Source organism: Ambystoma mexicanum, chromosome 8, assembly GCF_040938575.1.
Source record: "Ambystoma mexicanum isolate Mex_15411 chromosome 8, UKY_AmexF1_1, whole genome shotgun sequence".
NCBI classification, from domain to species: Eukaryota; Metazoa; Chordata; class Amphibia; order Caudata; family Ambystomatidae; genus Ambystoma; species Ambystoma mexicanum.
The window spans coordinates 1686733868-1686750982 of NC_090929.1; the positions used below are offsets into that span (position 1 = coordinate 1686733868).

A 17115-nucleotide genomic window follows, 5' to 3' on the forward strand; every position below is an offset into this window, starting at 1 on the left:
ACCCAGGGCCTCCCAAGGAGAGCATTGTGTCCCACCAGGGACACTCAGAAATAACACACAACTCTCTCACAACCCAGGGCCTCCCAAGGAGAGCATTGTGTCCCACCAGGGACACTCAGAAATAACACACAACTCTCTCACAACCCAGGGCCCCCCAAGGAGAGCATTGTGTCCCACCAGGGACACTCAGAAATAACACACAACTCTCTCACAACCCAGGGCCCCCCAAGGAGACTCGCGTCTCCCCTGGGACACTGAACTTTAACACACCACTCTCTGTCTGACAACCTAGGGCCCCCCAAGGAGACCTGTGTCTCCGCAGGGATTCTGAACCATAACACACCACTCTCTTTCTAACAACCTTGGGCCTGTCATGGAGACCTGTGTCCACCCAGGGCCACCAAATTTTAACACACCACGGTCTGTTTTACAATCTAGGGCCTTCTGCAATAAACAGGAGTTTATCAACACACACGGATCTGGACACAAAGCAATGGCTTGTGAAATCTCACCACTCCCTTAAATGATATATTTATTTATTTCATTTATATAGCGCGCACAAGCCCTCGGGTCTATGCCGCCTTCTGCCGCAGGCCTGTGCAGTTCCAAACATGACTCCATTCCAGGCATAGACAGTCCCTCTCCAGTTCTTAAGTTCATCATGGGATGGAGAAGCAGGGTGGCTGTGGCTCTGTCCACATATTCAGCAGGCGGTGAAGAGTACACAATTGTATTCCCAAATATAAACCCTGAAGAAATACAAGTTCACTCTTTAGAAGTTCACATCTTACTTTAAAGGCATTTTGGCTGTCCTGGGCTCCCAGAGAGTGGCCTTTTTTTTAGCAGCTTTGCCAAAACTCCAAGTTACTTGTTCTTTCCTCCTGTTTGGGAATCCCTCTGGTTACCATAGACCACAGTGATTTCCAGGTGAAACTCTGAACCTTCTCAAGGCTCCTTTGGTGACCACATCACATGGACTAGAATGCTGGGCTGATTTTGCTTGTGTTCAAGAGACAAAAACTCTGGTATGGTGCATAGGAAATGTTTGTGCGATCAATCGACTTATGGTTAAAAACACATGGCCGAAGCATAGGGACAATAATATTTCTGACCGCACCATTCCTTTAAGATGGCGCCCTAATCAGCCATGACACTTTAGCTCATGTAGACATTCCTTACCACATCCCCGGTTTTGTAACTGCTTGGAGCTTCATTAAAAAAAGCACAAGATACAAAGTATTAAATGGTCTTGCAGGATTATCAAAGTATATCCCTACATCACACAGCTACCTGAATATTGATTCATCTTTTGGGTGGAAAAGGGAACACATTCTAGAGGTATGTAATAGTGACTCAACGTAATTACTATAGTACTACTATATAGTCCCCTTTCCTCAAAACAGCCTCAATCAAGCCCAACAGGATCCCGCCTGGCTGCTCATCTTTGCACACCCAGAGGGGAAAGAGCTTAAGAGACGTTACAGAAGGCTGGTGCCACATGCGAGACTGGTGCCACACTGCTCTATGTGTTCAAACATGTTGGCTCTGGTCTGGCCCAGCTTAATGGTATTCACGACTAGCCATAGCCCCCCCCCTGCATTGCCCGGGACTGTAGCTTACATGCACATGGGGGGGTCTGCTATAGCCTTGTGTATGTTATATTGTGTCATAACTTCCAATTTCTGAAAAATCGCAAAATCAACAATCTCTCGAAATCGCCTGTACTGATAGCACAGGGCCAGACCCCGCCCTGTGCAGGGCAAATGGGTGGGGTCGGTCTGATTTCACTGTCACCAGTACACCCCAGACTGGTATGCCAATGTCAGAAGCATAGTCAGGGTAGGGCCTGAGGGGCAAGGCCCACCCAAAATCTGTAAATGCCCACTCAGCAGCTCTGTGTGGGCATTTACAGATATTTTTGTCAGTGTAGTGGGCCCAACTACATTAGCTTCAGGCCCCATTTGCTAGACAATCCTGGCTACGCCTCTGGCGGACGTTGGGCCAAAATCTCAGCCCACCAACTGTTATGGGGCTGGAGCCAACCCTGAACCTCCAAACACAATTTCACAAATATATATATATAGATAATATGGAGGAAACGGACTTTGGACTAGTAGTACAGTAATTACTGCCGTGTGTAATATATACTTGTGTCACCGTTGTGATTGACACATAACACTGTTAATGTGACTAGGGAGGGGCCTCAAAATAATTCCAGATGGGCTCCCATGTTACCCTGATCTTGGCCTATCACAATTCAGCGATGGATTGTGGATGGGTTGTGGTGGTAGAAAGCTATTGCTTGACATTGCATAACTACCGAGATTCTTAGGTGGCCATTTTGTACTGGACGCGGTGGGAGACGGGGTGTAAAAACAAGGTGCATTCTTCTTAGGCCTTCTTTTTCCACACCTGTACCTTTTCATGATGACACGAGGTGGAGTAGGTGCACCGTGCAGAGTGAAACGCTCTGCTCTGCTATCTACCTCCTCTGTCCTGTGTGCACTTGGTTTCACGCCTGCATGAGATTTTCATGCCGGCGTAAAAGAAATTGATTCCCATGGAATCCTACTCGAATTAACACCCGCTAATCAGCAGGCAGATTCCATAGGAGTCGCTTAGGAAATGCCACCTGCTAAGAGAAAAGTGCAGACAGAGTTTACTTGTTTGCAAAACAGAGAGGAAACATTAAAAAAAACAAATGCAATGTTGCATTGCTTTGCCGTTTCCTTCTGTACACTGCCTTCCAAAAAGGGAAAAATCTAGGCAGGGGGCCCCAGCGGCACGTAAGTACCAAGTAATACCAATTAGTAAGCAGATGGCGGGGTGTAACCAAGGTGTGGGGGCACTGTTCTCAAAAATCAATAGTTGGTCGTTTGCAGCCGTGACAGAAGGGAGGCATCCCTAAAAAGCTCCCAAAATATTAAATGGCAGAAGGTTTGGATGCTGTCAAATGGCGTTGTGACCCTTGAATTTCAGTCAAATAAGTTCAACGTCCAAAAGAGTTCTCAAGGTAAATTGCTTCAATGCGCTTTTGATATAAAAAAAGTCCAGAAGAGCGCCATTTGACAGCATCCAAACCTTCTGTCATTTAATATCAATTAGTGTTTGCGTGAGCTGGAAAGTGCGTGAGCTGGAAAGTGCGGGAGCTGGAAAGTTCGGGAGCTGGAAAGTGCGGGAGCTGGAAAGTGCGAGAGCTGGAGAGTGCAGCACGCTGCGATCCACGTCATTGCATGTGTTTGGTGCATGGCCCCATTCTTTAGATCTGGGGCACTTTCTGCAAGTGCTGCTGCTGCCCCAGTGGAGTGCAGCTGGCGCTGTACATAGCGAGGGGGCGGGGGTGAAGCCAAAGGATGCCACTGTGGTAGCAACAGGGAGCCATGGCAGGAGTTTTCATGGGGAGCTTTGGACGACAGCCTGGGCTGGAGTTACCAAGGGACCTTGTATCTCCACTGTAAAATGGCAGATTTTTTGGAGTTTTCTCACTGTTACTCTGCTCCATCGTTGTAAGATTAGTGGAAAGTGTGCAGCACGGCATGTGTCAGAGAGTGACTCTTTTTTTTCATTTGTACAGGTGGAAAACATCACAACCACCTACTCCAACACCATACGCGCCTATCCTCAGGGTGGTCTAATCACCCGCCAGAAGAGGCTGATTCTGGACCTCCATTGCCAGATGTCCCAGGAGACCATCGTGGAGTTTGTGTACATGCCAGAGGACACCATTGAGTTCAGTGAAACAGAAGAGGGCCATTATGAGGTGGCCATCGCCTTCTTCCAATCACCGTCCTTCTATGAGCGAGTCATGCAGTCGCCCTACTATGTCAACCTGGACCAGGAACTCTTCGTCCAGGCCACCCTGCAGACCTCCGACCCCGACCTGCAGCTCCTAGTAGACACGTGTGAAGCTTTGCCCGACCCGCAGAATACCACATTGCAGACATACGGTTTAATCCGCCAAGGGTAAGATCAAGGCTACTGTCCACATCAAAGTTTCTTCTAATGCATCTGAACACACTCAGCTGAACACACTCAGGTATTTTCAGACCTATGCTATACACCATGGTTGTGTGTGGGGTGGAGGAACCCAAGAGCCGTTGTACAGTTGTGAAGGCCGGAGCATTGTATAGGTTCGGTGACTGGGACATACATACACACAGTGCAACAGAACAGACCAGTTATTTTCATAACAAACCTTCATACAGATAAAAGACAACGTCATCAAGAGCCATCCAACTAATCCAGTATTTGTTGACAGCCATTCTCCTCATCTGACCTGCAATAATGTAGGCTTGTGCAGGCAGTGTGTGCATGTACCAGTGGGTGCTGATATTGCATTTCCCAGTGGTAAGTGGTATTGCATGGGCCGCTGGGCAGTGGTGTTGCATGTCCCAGTGAGCATTGGTGATGAATGTCTTGGTGGGTAATGACGTTACATGTCCTAGTGGACAGTACGGTTGCGTTTCCCAGTGGGCAGGGGTGTTGCATGTCCCAGTGGGCAGTGGTGATGCATGTCTTGGTGGGTAATGACGTTACATGTCCTAGTGGACAGTACGGTTGCGTTTCCCAGTGGGCAGGGGTGTTGCATGTCCCAGTGGGCAGGGGTGATGCATGTCTTGGTGGGTAATGACGTTACATGTCCTAGTGGACAGTACGGTTGCGTTTCCCAGTGGGCAGGGGTGTTGCATGTCCCAGTGGGCAGGGGTGATGCATGTCTTGGTGGGTAATGACGTTACATGTCCTAGTGGACAGTACGGTTGCGTTTCCCAGTGGGCAGGGGTGTTGCATGTCCCAGTGGGCAGTGGTGATGCATGTCTTGGTGGGTAATGACGTTACATGTCCTAGTGGACAGTACGGTTGCGTTTCCCAGTGGGCAGGGGTGTTGCATGTCCCAGTGGGCAGTGGTGATGCATGTCTTGGTGGGTAATGACGTTACATGTCCTAGTGGACAGTACGGTTGCGTTTCCCAGTGGGCAGGGGTGTTGCATGTCCCAGTGGGCAGTGGTGATGCATGTCTTGGTGGGTAATGACGTTACATGTCCTAGTGGACAGTACGGTTGCGTTTCCCAGTGGGCAGGGGTGTTGCATGTCCCAGTGGGCAGTGGTGATCCATGTCTTGGTGGGTAATGACGTTACATTTCCTAGTGGACAGTACGGTTGCGTTTCCCAGTGGGCAGGGGTGTTGCATGTCCCAGTGGGCAGTGGTGATCCATGTCTTGGTGGGTAATGACGTTACATTTCCTAGTGGACAGTACGGTTGCGTTTCCCAGTGGGCAGGGGTGTTGCATGTCCCAGTGGGCAGTGGTGATGCATGTCTTGGTGGGTAATGACGTTACATGTCCTAGTGGACAGTACGGTTGCGTTTCCCAGTGGGCAGGGGTGTTGCATTCCCTAGTGGCCAGTGGTGCACACCCAATTCACCTGGGCGATGTTTTAATGAACACCATCCTAGCATCATAGAAGTTCAGATCGCCCTTCTCCGTGGCGGGAACAAGTGCAGTTCACGGTGACCCTCTGCGCAGTAAAGTCCAAGCGTCCACAGTATTCACTCGAATTCACCTTCCACCACTGACTGCATTTGCAATGTTGCTCGAGGTACTCTGCGCCTTTAGTATATCTCTTTCTAGCGCACGTAAAACTCCATTCTCACTGCACCCCCCTTTACTTTGTCAACAACCCTCTGTTCCCACTTCCCTAACAATCCATTTACAGTGCATTACCATTCAGCAGCATCCCTCAAGTCCCCCAGCATGCCATCAGCAGGGCACCACACCACTCTATGCCCACTGATCCCAGCAGTCCATTCCCAAAGCTACTCGAGTTCTCTGTGTCTCCATAACACAATGCCCAAAGCACCGCAACACCATTGCCAGCTGCGCTCTATTGAATGGGCTGCCGGGTAACGATGCTTGAACGCCCGCCAGAGAGACAACCAGGCTTCTGAACTCTTCAAGGGGGGAGGGAGGGGAGGTTGAGCAGACCCGTGGGACTCCCAGAGGTTTTCTGGGTGCTCCAGCCCTCACTTGAGTCTCGAGGACACCAGCGGGGGCTTGAACTCAGGGAATTGAGTTGGAACAGCCACTCAAGCCATCATCCCCTAACAGACGTTCACATAAAGCTCCGAGACACTTCCAGCCCCCCTGAAGACAGGACTCACAACTAGCGTCTGAGAACAGTGCTAGGAGGGTTGTGTATTCTCCTTTTTGTGTGTTTGGCTTGTGCAAGGCTCGTCGATGTGTCCATCCTTTCCATAAGAACATAGCGAAATAGAAACGAGGTTTCCGCTTTATCCTGCTTTCCCCTAAATGTCCCCAAAAAACAGAACACGTTTCCATTTCCCGTGTCCCTCGAAAAAAGGCACTTTCCTTTTGCCTCTGTTTGGTAATCTCCCAGGTATCTTTCTCCTCCCCCCCCCCTCCCCTCCTTTATGCGTCCCTTTCCTGCATTGCTTATGTTTGACTTATGTCTGTGTGTGTTTTTAAATTTTCTTTTGGACATTGTTGGGGTACTGGAGGAGGGGCGTGGAGTTTGACGAGTGCTTGCTCTATGACCTGTGTGGGTGCCCTCTGTAAGCCTATGATATGAAGATGGCTGTGGTGGTGGCTGCATTCTGGGGACGTGCAGAGTGACGTATCTCCACAGGAGAGCGAGGTGGACGTTGCAGACCAGCCAGATGATGACACGGCACATGGGTGCATTGTCTTGAAGGTGGGCGCCCATTATATTGTTTGCGTCAGGTGGAGTGCATGAGATGGGTGCTGAGGACAGTAGAAGGCTTCGTTTTGCTGGAGCAGGAAGGGGTTAAAGGGTGTAAGGACCGTCAGCAAACCTCTGCACGCATCGGCTGACTGAATAGGCTCCATATATGAGGGTTTGTTGGAATGTCGGGTGACTACGGGAAGATTGGGAGGCTGACCACGAGGTTCAGGGGCGAGAGTATTTGGTAGAGTGCTCAAGTTGGAGGAGCAGAGGAAAGTACTAATGCCACAGCAGACGGTGGTTGATATGATATGATAAGTCATTTATAACGCGCCTGAATAGCGGATAGACAGTCAGTCAGGAATAAGCGATATATGAGAGGAGGCTGAGAGGAGCCTGAAAGAGAGCTGATCGTAATCCGCATAACGCCAAAAGTTAGAGGAGAAGGTAGAGATCAGCTTGGCCAAAGGGGCCAAGTAGACATTGAAAATTCAGGGTGAGAGGCTAGAGCCCTGGGGAACACCACATGAGGAGGGAAAGGACCCAAGTTGGACCTCAGAGGGTCAGTCCAGGAGGAAGTAGGTCAACCACTCCAGTGCCTAATCTGTGATGCCCAGTTTCGCACTGAGTCGATTGATCAGGATGGCGTGATTGACTGTCAAAAACAGAGGAAAGATCAAGGAGGATGAGGACAGAAGGAATGCTTGAATCAACGATTAGTGAGCAGATCTTGACAGGTGTTCAGGAGAGCAGTTTCCATGTCTCTGGCTGCTCTGAAACCAGACTGATGGTCATGGAGACAGCCAACAGCTTCATTGTGGAGACTAAGCTGGAAGGTGACCAGCTTTTAAAGGAGTTTGCCCACAAAAAGAGTGATAGAGATTGGGTGATAGTTTGACACACAGGTAGGATCTGTAGAACGCTTTTTAAGGAGGTGGTGCACAAGAGAGTTTCTTGAGGGGAGAGGGGAAAGTTCCAGTGGCAAAAGAGTGATTGCAGAAATCGGCCAAGGGTGTCAATGTGGTCCTTGATGGTTCTGGAGGAGCAGGGGAGCACCCGTTTGGACAACATTTTCATAGATCGGATTTGTCTAGATCAGGTGTAGTCAGAGATAAAGAGGAGAAATGAGGAGGAGGGGGAAAGTCGTCAAGAGGGGTGTTGGGAGAGGTAGAGGTAGAGGAAGAGGAAAGGGAGGACAGGATGTCCCGAGTTTTAGTGGTGAAGTGAGAAGCTAGTGCTGTACAGAGGGCCTGAGAGGGAACAGGAGAGGTGCAGAAGAATTGGCCAGCACCTTGCAGATTTTAAAGAGTTTGGCCGTGTTGTTTGAGGCCGCAGAGATGCAGGCTTCTTGGACAGGACCGAGAGACTGTATTGCCTTCGGAGCAGGTGGCAGGCCAGTTTGTCAGAGGATGCGTCTGATGCCCTCCACTTCCTCTCAGCCACCCAGCACTTGTATTCCAGGTTGGCGAGGTCGGAGTCATACCAAGAGTTGCAATTGGAGGTAATCTTCAGGCGGATTCTCAAGATAGGGACAAGGACGTCCAGAGTGTTAGAGATAGAAAGATTCAGTTTGGAGAGGGCTGTGTCAGAGTGTAAGTCAGCCGCAGGCGTAGGACAAGCAGAGAAAGTTGCGGAAAAAGCATCTTCTGATACACGTTTCATGGGCTGAATGACCGAGAAGGTAGGTGGCAGTGCTGCGGTGTGCTTAGCCTGGGTGACAGAGAGTATCACGTCAGAGGGGAGACCAGAAAGTGGACAGTGCAAGGGAGGAGTGGTGAGATGGTTCGAGAGGGGGATATCTGAGGAATTGAGAACATCCAAGGTGTTCCCGGCATAGTTTGTCGGACCAGAGGGTAAGAATGGAAAGAGGAACAGTGTCGCAAAGGCTGCAGAGGAGCCCAGAGGAGGGATTAGAAGCATCCAGGTGGATGTTGAGGTCTCTGAGGAGGAGAAGTTGAGAGGTAGTGACAAGGAGAGAAGAGGAGAGGTCAGCCCACTCTGAGAATAAGAGGGCTGACCTGGCCAAGTAGCCTGTAGATGGTGGCCACGATCAGAGAGAGGCAAGAAGAGATAGAGAGCCTGCAGACCAGGCATTCAAAGGAGGAGTAGGCCTGCATAGGAATGACAGAAGGAGGGACCACTCTGGAAAGATCAGAGCGACTCCACCTCCAGGACGGTTGGTTCTGAGTTCAGAGAGGATTTTGTAGCCATCACGGAGGAGAGTGTCAAAACCCATGACAAAGCTGGCCATGAACCACGTCTCAGTTAGAGCGAGGACATCAAGGCCAAGTTCTTCCAGGAGGTGGTAGATGTCAGAGGAGTGTTTGACAGCAGAGCGAAAGTTGAGAGTAGCAATGTGGAGCAGGTTGCCACATTTTAAAACCTTCCGTGGTGTGGTACAGACTTCAGGTAGACCCAGTGGAAGTGGTAGATGGGCCCGAAAGTGGGCAAAGGTGGTCGAAGAAGGTGGCATAGTAGCCAGAGAGGAGGAGGATGCCAGAGAGGTGGTGGAAAAGGGAGGTGGAAGAGGAGCCAGAGAGGTACCTGAGGAGTAGCAGAAGAAGGAAGGAAGGAAGTTAATAAGACACAGGATATCCTTATCGAAAAGGACTGATTGGGCTGAGGGCACTGGACCAAGACGATGCCATTCAGATAGACGTTAATGATGTTCTTGGAGGAGTGGAAGAAGGCCAAGAGAGCCTCTCACCGAATGGCACCATTAATGGGAGAGGAGGAGAAAGGAAGGGAGAAGAGACCATATGAGGGTCCAAAGGTCAGGAGAGGGAACGACAAAGAGGATGCCAGTGAGAGTCTGTTTGGAAGAAGCACTGATGTAGGTATCAGCGACAGGGAGGCCTGGATTGGAGATGTCCTTCTTGAACTTCTCCCTTCCAGACTTAGTGAGCGTGATAGGATAAGAGATAGAGTAGCAGTTAGAGAAGGTGGGTGAGATCGAGAGAACCATAGAGGGTGCTAAGAGGAGGGAGGGGAGAGTGAGGGCGGAGGAAGCACAGTCAACATCCAAGCACCACATGAAACACCAGAGGGGGAGGGGTCACAGAGAAAGAAGAAAACAGGGGTCAGTAAGGCAGCGCACTACAGGCGACATGCACGTGCAGTGGAGGCGGAAGACAGAGGGAGTGGGGACAGCGCTATGCAACACCCAGATTTGACATTCCTAAAAAGAGGGGAAAGGCCCAGTTTTAACAAAGGCAGCAATGCAACACCATTTGACTGTACTAGGGAGGTGTGAGAGATGGCCAAGCAATACAGGTCACTGATGCTTATGAGTGGTGTGATAAGATCAAAAGAGTAATTGGAGGGGTGGGTCAGTTTAGTGGGGTGCAGTGATTGCTGCCTCCCCCTGACCGCACTAGATCTACCTCAGTCAAAGCAGGTTGACGGCTGCTAGCGTCCTGCTTCCCTGGCCAACACCTGCAGACACCATCTGAAGCTGTTTTAGGGGGAGCTGTCCTTTGCCTCAGGGTACTTCACCAAGGGGGCTTCCACAACAGGGGATGCCTTGCAGGGATGAATGTAAGGGCCTGTTTTCCAATAGGAGCACAGTGGGGGGAAGGGAGGTGGGGAAGGAGAGCAGCAGGAAGTGGTCGCAGGTGAGGGGAAGCGGGAGAACAATGCGCTGAGGTACCAGAAAATGATGATTTTTTAAAAGTTAAAAGTGGCCAGGAATGGCACACACTCACCCCCAGTACCGTAGAGTGGAAATGGTGCTGGGGGTCTACGAGCGTCAAAACACTTGCAACAAGTGCTGGCCAATGGAAGCGGGGAAGGTGAGCACCAGGAAGCGGGGGCGAGGGGGAATGGGAGACCCATGCACTGCAGCACCAGAAAGAGGTGATTTTTTAAAATGTTAAAAGTGCCCAGGAATGGCACACGCTGGAGAGTGGAAAATCTCGGACCGAGGGAGACCAACAGGTGTTTGTGGAGGCATACACCGTTGGTCCATTTGTATCTACTGTTGTGGCAGGTGAAGATGGATGCAAGGGTCCCTCACTAAATTCTTTAAAGAAAAGGATTCATTCTGACAATTGCACGACCAGCCACGTGGTCCTGCATTCGGTAGTATTTTGCTTTGCATGATAGAAAAACTGTCCAGGCCGATTGCATTGTGCTGTACACTCCCTGCAAGAAGACAATGAGGATGGATTGGAGACTCAAAAGTTAAGGTAGCTCAAGGCCACTAATAACATTCATGTGCCAACTGCTGTCACTGACCTCCCCCCTTTACAGCACATACTAGTGGTGGCAATGAGTCATCTCTTGGCACTTCCCGGGACACGGGATATGCACCACATCGCTGAGCATTCCACATCAAGCAAACCTCAGTCTGCCACCTCTCTAAGCCTGCCCATGCAAAGGAAATGCCACTCACCACTAGTACAAGCATGGTTGGGTTGCCTCCCCATGCAGAGGAAGTGCTGCCCACCATTAGTACAAGCATGGTTGTGTTGCCTCCCCATGCATAGGAAGTGTTGCTTACCACTAGTACAAACATGGTTGTGTTTCCTCCCCATGCAGAGGAAGTACTGCCCATCACTAGTACAAGCATGGTTATGTTGTCTCCCCATGCAGAGGAAGTGCCACTCACCACTAGTACAAGCATGGTTGTGTTGCCTCCCCGTGCAGAGTAAGTGCTGCCCACCATTAGTACAAGCATGATTGTGTTGCCTCCCTATGCAGAGGAAGTGCTGCTTACCCCTAGTACAAGCATGGTTGTGTTTCCTCCTCATGCAGAGGTAGTACTGCCCATCACTAGTACAAGCATGGTTGTGTCGTCTCCCCATGCAGTGGAAGTACTGCCCACCACTAGTACAAGCGTGGTTGTGGTGCCTCCCATGCAGAAGAAGTGCTGCTCACCACTAGAACAAGCATGGTTGTGTTTCCTTCTCATGCAGAGGAATTACTGCCCACCACTAGTACAAGCATAGTTGTGGTGCCTCCCAGGCAGAAGAAGTGCCGCTCACCACTAGTACAAGCATGGTTGTGTTGCCTCCCCATGCAGAGGAAGTGTTGCTTACCACTAGTACAAGCATGGTTGTGTTTCCTCCCCATGCAGAGGAAGTACTGCCCATCACTAGTACAAGCATGGTTGTGTTGTCTCCCCATGCAGAGGAAGTGCCGCTCACCACTCGTACAAGCATGGTTGTGTTGCCCCCCTATGCAGAGGAAGTGCTGCCCACCACTAGTACAAGCACGGTTGTGTTGCCTCCCCATGCAGAGGAAGTGTTACTTACCATTAGTACAAGCATGGTTGTGTTTCCTCCCCATGAAGAGGAAGTACTTCCCATCACTAGTACAAGCATGGTTGTGTCGTCTCCCCATGCAGAGGAAGTGCCGCTCACCACTAGTACAAGCATGGTTGTGTTGCCTCCCCATGCAGAAGAAGTGCTGCCCACCACTAGTACAAGCATGGTTGTATTGCCTCCCCATGCAGAGGAAGTGTTAATTACCACTAGTATAAGCATGGTTGTGTTTTCTCCCATTGCAGAGGAAGTACTGCCCATCACTAGTACAAGCATGGTTGTGTCGTCTCCCCATGCAGAGGAAGTGCCGCTCACCACTAGTACAAACATGGTTGTGTTTCCTCCCCATGCAGAGGAAGTACTGCCCATCACTAGTACAAGCATGGTTGTGTCGTCTCCCCCTGCAGAGGAAGTGCCGCTCACCACTAGTACAAGCATGGTTGTGTTGCCTCCCCATCCAGAGAAAGTGCTGCTCACCACTAGAACAAGCATGGCTGTGTTTCCTTCTCATGCAGAGGAAGTACTGCCCACCACTAGTACAAGCATGGTTGTGGTGCCTCCCAGGCAGAAGAAGTGCCGCTCACCACTAGTACAAGCATGGTTGTGTTGCCTCCCCATGCAGAGGAAGTGTTGCTTACCACTAGTACAAGCATGGTTGTGTTTCCTCCCCATGCAGAGGAAGTACTGCCCATCACTAGTACAAGCATGGTTGTGTTGTCTCCCCATGCAGAGGAAGTGCTGCTCACCACTAGTACAAGCATGGTTTTGTTGCCTCCCCATGCAGAGGAAATGCTGCCCACCACTAGTACAAGCACGGTTGTGTTGCCTCCCCATGCAGAGGAAGTGTTACTTACCATTAGTACAAGCATGGTTGTGTTTCCTCCCCATGCAGAGGAAGTACTTCCCATCACTAGTACAAGCATGGTTGTGTTGCCTCCCCATGCAGAAGAAGTGCTGCCCACCACTAGTACAAGCATGGTTGTATTGCCTCCCCATGCAGAGGAAGTGTTAATTACCACTAGTATAAGCATGGTTGTGTTTTCTCCCATTGCAGAGGAAGTACTGCCCATCACTAGTGCAAGCATGGTTGTGTCGTCTCCCCATGCAGAGGAAGTGCCGCTCACCACTAGTACAAACATGGTTGTGTTTCCTCCCCATGCAGAGGAAGTACTGCCCATCACTAGTACAAGCATGGTTGTGTCGTCTCCCCCTGCAGAGGAAGTGCCGCTCACCACTAGTACAAGCATGGTTGTGTTGCCTCCCCATGCAGAGAAAGTTCTGCCCACCACTAGTACAAGTATGGTTGTGTCGTCTCCCCATGCAGAGGAAGTGCCACTCACCACTAGTACAAACATGGTTGTGTTGCCTCCCCATGCAGAGGAAGTGTTGCTTACCACTAGTACAAGCATGGTTGTGTTTCCTCCCATGCAGAGGAAGTACTACCCATCACTAGTACAAGCATGGTTGTGTCATCTCCCCATGCAGAGGAAGTGCCGCTCACCACTAGTACAAGCATGGTTGTGTTGCCTCCCCATGCAGAAGAAGTGCTGCCCACCACTAGTACAAGCATGGTTGTATTGCCTCCCCATGCAGAGGAAGTGTTTCTTACCACTAGTATAAGCATGCTTGTGTTTCCTCCCCATGCAGAGGAAGTACTGCCCATCACTAGTACAAGCATGGTGTGTTGTCTCCCCATGCAGAGGAAGTGCTGCTCACCACTAGTACAAGCATGGTTGTGTTTCCTCCCCATGCAGAGGAAGTACTGCCCATCACTAGTACAAGCATGGTTGTGTCGTCTCCCCATGCCGAGGAAGTGCCACTCACCACTAGTACAAGCATGGTTGTGTTGCCTCCCCATGCAGAGGAAGTGCTGCCCACCACTAGTACAAGTATGGTTGTGTTGTCTCCCCATGCAGAGGAAGTACCACTCACCACTAGTACAAGCATGGTTGTGTTTCCTCCCCATGCAGAGGAAGTGCTGTCCACCACTAGTACAAGCATGGTTGTGTTGCCTCCCCATGCAGAGGAAGTGCTGTCCACCACTAGTACAAGCATGGTTGTGTTGCCTCCCCGTGCAGAGGAAGTGCTGTCCACCACTAGTACAAGCATGTTTGTGTTGCCTCCCCGTGCAGAGGAAGTGCTGCCCACCACTGGTACAAGCATGGTTGTGTTGCCTCCCCGTGCAGAGGAAGTGCTGCCCACCACTGGTACAAGCATGGTTGTGTTGCCTCCCTGTGCAGAGGAAGTGCTGCTCACCACTAGTACAAGCTTGGTTGTGTTGCCTCCCCGTGCAGAGGAAGTGCTGCTCACCACTAGTACAAGCATGGTTGTGTTGCCTCCCCGTGCAGAGGAAGTGTTGCCCATCACTAGTTCAAGCATGGTTGTGTTGCCTCGGTTGAACCCTGTGTGGTTTGAGACTGTGACTCCATCCATCTGGGGAGAGCTGGTGGGACCATCTGATGCGGCACGAAGGAACTCCTTGTCTCCAGAGAGGGGGAGCTGGGAAATATGACCATAGTGGATGCCTTGTGGAGGCACATGTTCCAGCACCTTCCTTCCCTCTGTTAGGCGCCTGGGCAAGTGTCAGAGAAGAATTCAATTCTTTGTGGTCCCCTAAACCTTTTACTTGTTTCCTCGGTTCTTTTACTTCATTCATGTGACTTAAGGCACTACTCGAGAAGGCTCAGTGCCACTGCAACCATTGCTTTGATGTGGTGCGCTTCAAAGCGCACTTGGCTAGCCGGGCAGAGGTGCTTTCTTTTATAAGCATTCCATTTTGGTACTACCCTGCATGTGTGTTGATTTTAGTTTTGCCCACACCTCTTATGTAGCCACATACAATGCTTTATTAGCCCTGTGAACCTTTATGGTAGGCCTTGGGGTGCAAATGTACTTTTTAAGTCCCGTTCCTGGTCGATTTGTGTTTGGCCATTCCTTTGTTTGTGTGGACCACAAGATACAGCCAAAATGGCCGTATTGTTACCATGGGCTCCTCTCCATCCTACAAAGGCAGCCACGTCTGTGGTGTGGACTGGTTTAGAATCGGCCGGAATGCGCATTCTTTATCCTGTGTGTTTGGTGGTTTTTAGCACTAGCTGGATTCACCGGACACTTGATTATGTGCTGTGTGAAGTGTGATTGATGGGCTGGCATGGCCAGCCTCTAGATGATGGATGGGTAGACTGTGGGCATTCTCAGATTCTGACTAGGACCTCTGGAACACTGCCAGTGGGATGGGCTGACGATGAGGATCCTGGTTAGCCCACACTGGCTGGGTCCTTGATCCCTTGCTCTTACATGCCTGCTTCTCTTGACTTTTGGGTTTGTTTTTCTGGGCTTCTCCTTGACTTCCTGGCATCTTTCTTGCTCTTAGCATTGTCTGTCCATGCAGAACTTTCAATCCCCCATAACATGCTTTTGGCCTAAGTGCCTAAAGGTAGGGACTCCTTCTGGCCTGAAACACTAAGTGGCTTGTGAGGGCCCACCTGAGCTCCATCGTTGGACATCTTGAGTCACCTCGCGTCTGCCTGGCTGTACACTTCTGCTCCCCTGACCTGGCCTGTGTCCTTCGCTGAGTCCTGTGGAGTTCTCCTGCGCCTGCTGTCACTGCATCTGTGATCCACACTTCACGACTCATCTCTCTAGATGTCTTCCTTGTTGGACTTACCTCATCTGGGTTCTTCATAATGCATAGCTTCACGTTACATCAACCGGGGTCACCAGCCGCGGCTGGTCCACAATAAATCTGGTAGCCACACTCACCTGTGCACGTCCTGTACCCGGGAGGAATTCACAGTATCCACCAGAGCGAGCACCTGTCCCCAGGTTCTGAGACTCTGATCCTGAAGTGGGTCTTCTTCTCAGAGTTACCTGGAACTGGAAGCAGTGAGGTGGTGCAGTCCCTTCTCCTCTTCCGTTATTTGGGTTCCCTCTGCAACCAGCTCTTCTTGGCCTGCTGGTTCTCCAACTTTGACCTTAAACATGTCCTAGTGGGTTCCTTTAGCTCTCGTGGCTGCAACATCTGTGAGGTTAACCAACAACTTACCTAACTTCTCCCCATAGCTGCCCCAGGCCTTTTGCATTTTTGCCTTTTTGTTCTCTTCATTCAGATGGGAGGAACCTTTGGGAAACGTACCAACCCCAGAACAGTGATTTTAAAAGGTATCTACCCAAACCGAGACATTGTGATCTGGTCCCGCTTGGAGTTCTGAAGTTTCTAGAACATAAAGTAGACGTCTAGCAGCGGCTCCAATAGAGTTGCAGGGCAATTGCATTCTGCCCACTTCCCCCACAGCCGAGATCTACCAACGCGGTCAAAAGGCTGACCTAGGTCCACGAAGGCCAGGTAGGTCTTAGAGTTCCCTTCCAGGGCTCTGCCTTTCAGTATGTTTAACAGCACGATATTTACACTAGTTCCCAAGCCCTGACTGAACCCATGTTGGAAGATATTGATACAGCCTTCTCTTACGGTATCCGGTCATTGCATCTAAAACAAAGCATCGACAAACCATACCATTGAAATAAAAACATTTAAAAAAACCATCGAATGCATTTTTTTCAATGGTAAAGGGTTTAGTTAGGTAAAAATGTGTTTTAAACCATTAAAAAGAGGGGTTCGGGGGTAACCGAATGACACCTGGCCTAGTAAGATCGTTGTCTGTCTCCCCTTGTCCCCCCCTCCCTGCCTCGTCGCGCCTTTAAACACATGTGTATAGGCGCGTTACAAATACCATATCATATCATATCATATCATAAAGAAAATGCATTCAATGTTTTTTTTAGATGCTTTGGTGTCAATGGTATGGTGTGTCGATGCTTTGACTGTCGATGCAATCACTAGGAACCTTCTCTTACGGATCACTCATTCAACCTGGTCAAGAGCAGAGATCCAAAAGTCTTGCTGATCACATTCAAAAGGGCAATTGGGCGGTAGGTCATTGGATCATCCCTGTGGCCCTTTTTGAATATTGGAATTATTGAGGGTCTCCTGCATGAAACGGGGATGGTTCTGATTTTCACAATTTGGCCAAACAAGATATTTACAAATCGAGCACAAGCCTCTGGTTTCTGCTCTGGCGTGGCGTTAGTCACACCTTTGGGCGAGGGCGAGCTCAGGCCTCTGGTTTCTGCTCCGGCGTGGCATTAGTCATAC

At 50.2% G+C, this 17115-nt stretch overlaps 1 protein-coding gene across 1 annotated transcript in view; it reads left to right on the forward strand.

Moving 5' to 3' along the window:
- Positions 1–3593: 3593 nt before the first annotated feature.
- The window catches only part of LOC138473329 (CUB and zona pellucida-like domain-containing protein 1), a 21942-nt gene continuing 8420 nt past the window's right edge, over positions 3594–17115 (forward strand). The window contains exon 1 of the mRNA XM_069611997.1: positions 3594–3963. Within this exon, the coding sequence (XP_069468098.1) occupies positions 3677–3963 (287 nt within the window). The 5' untranslated portion in view covers positions 3594–3676. The remainder of the gene's footprint in view (positions 3964–17115) is intronic.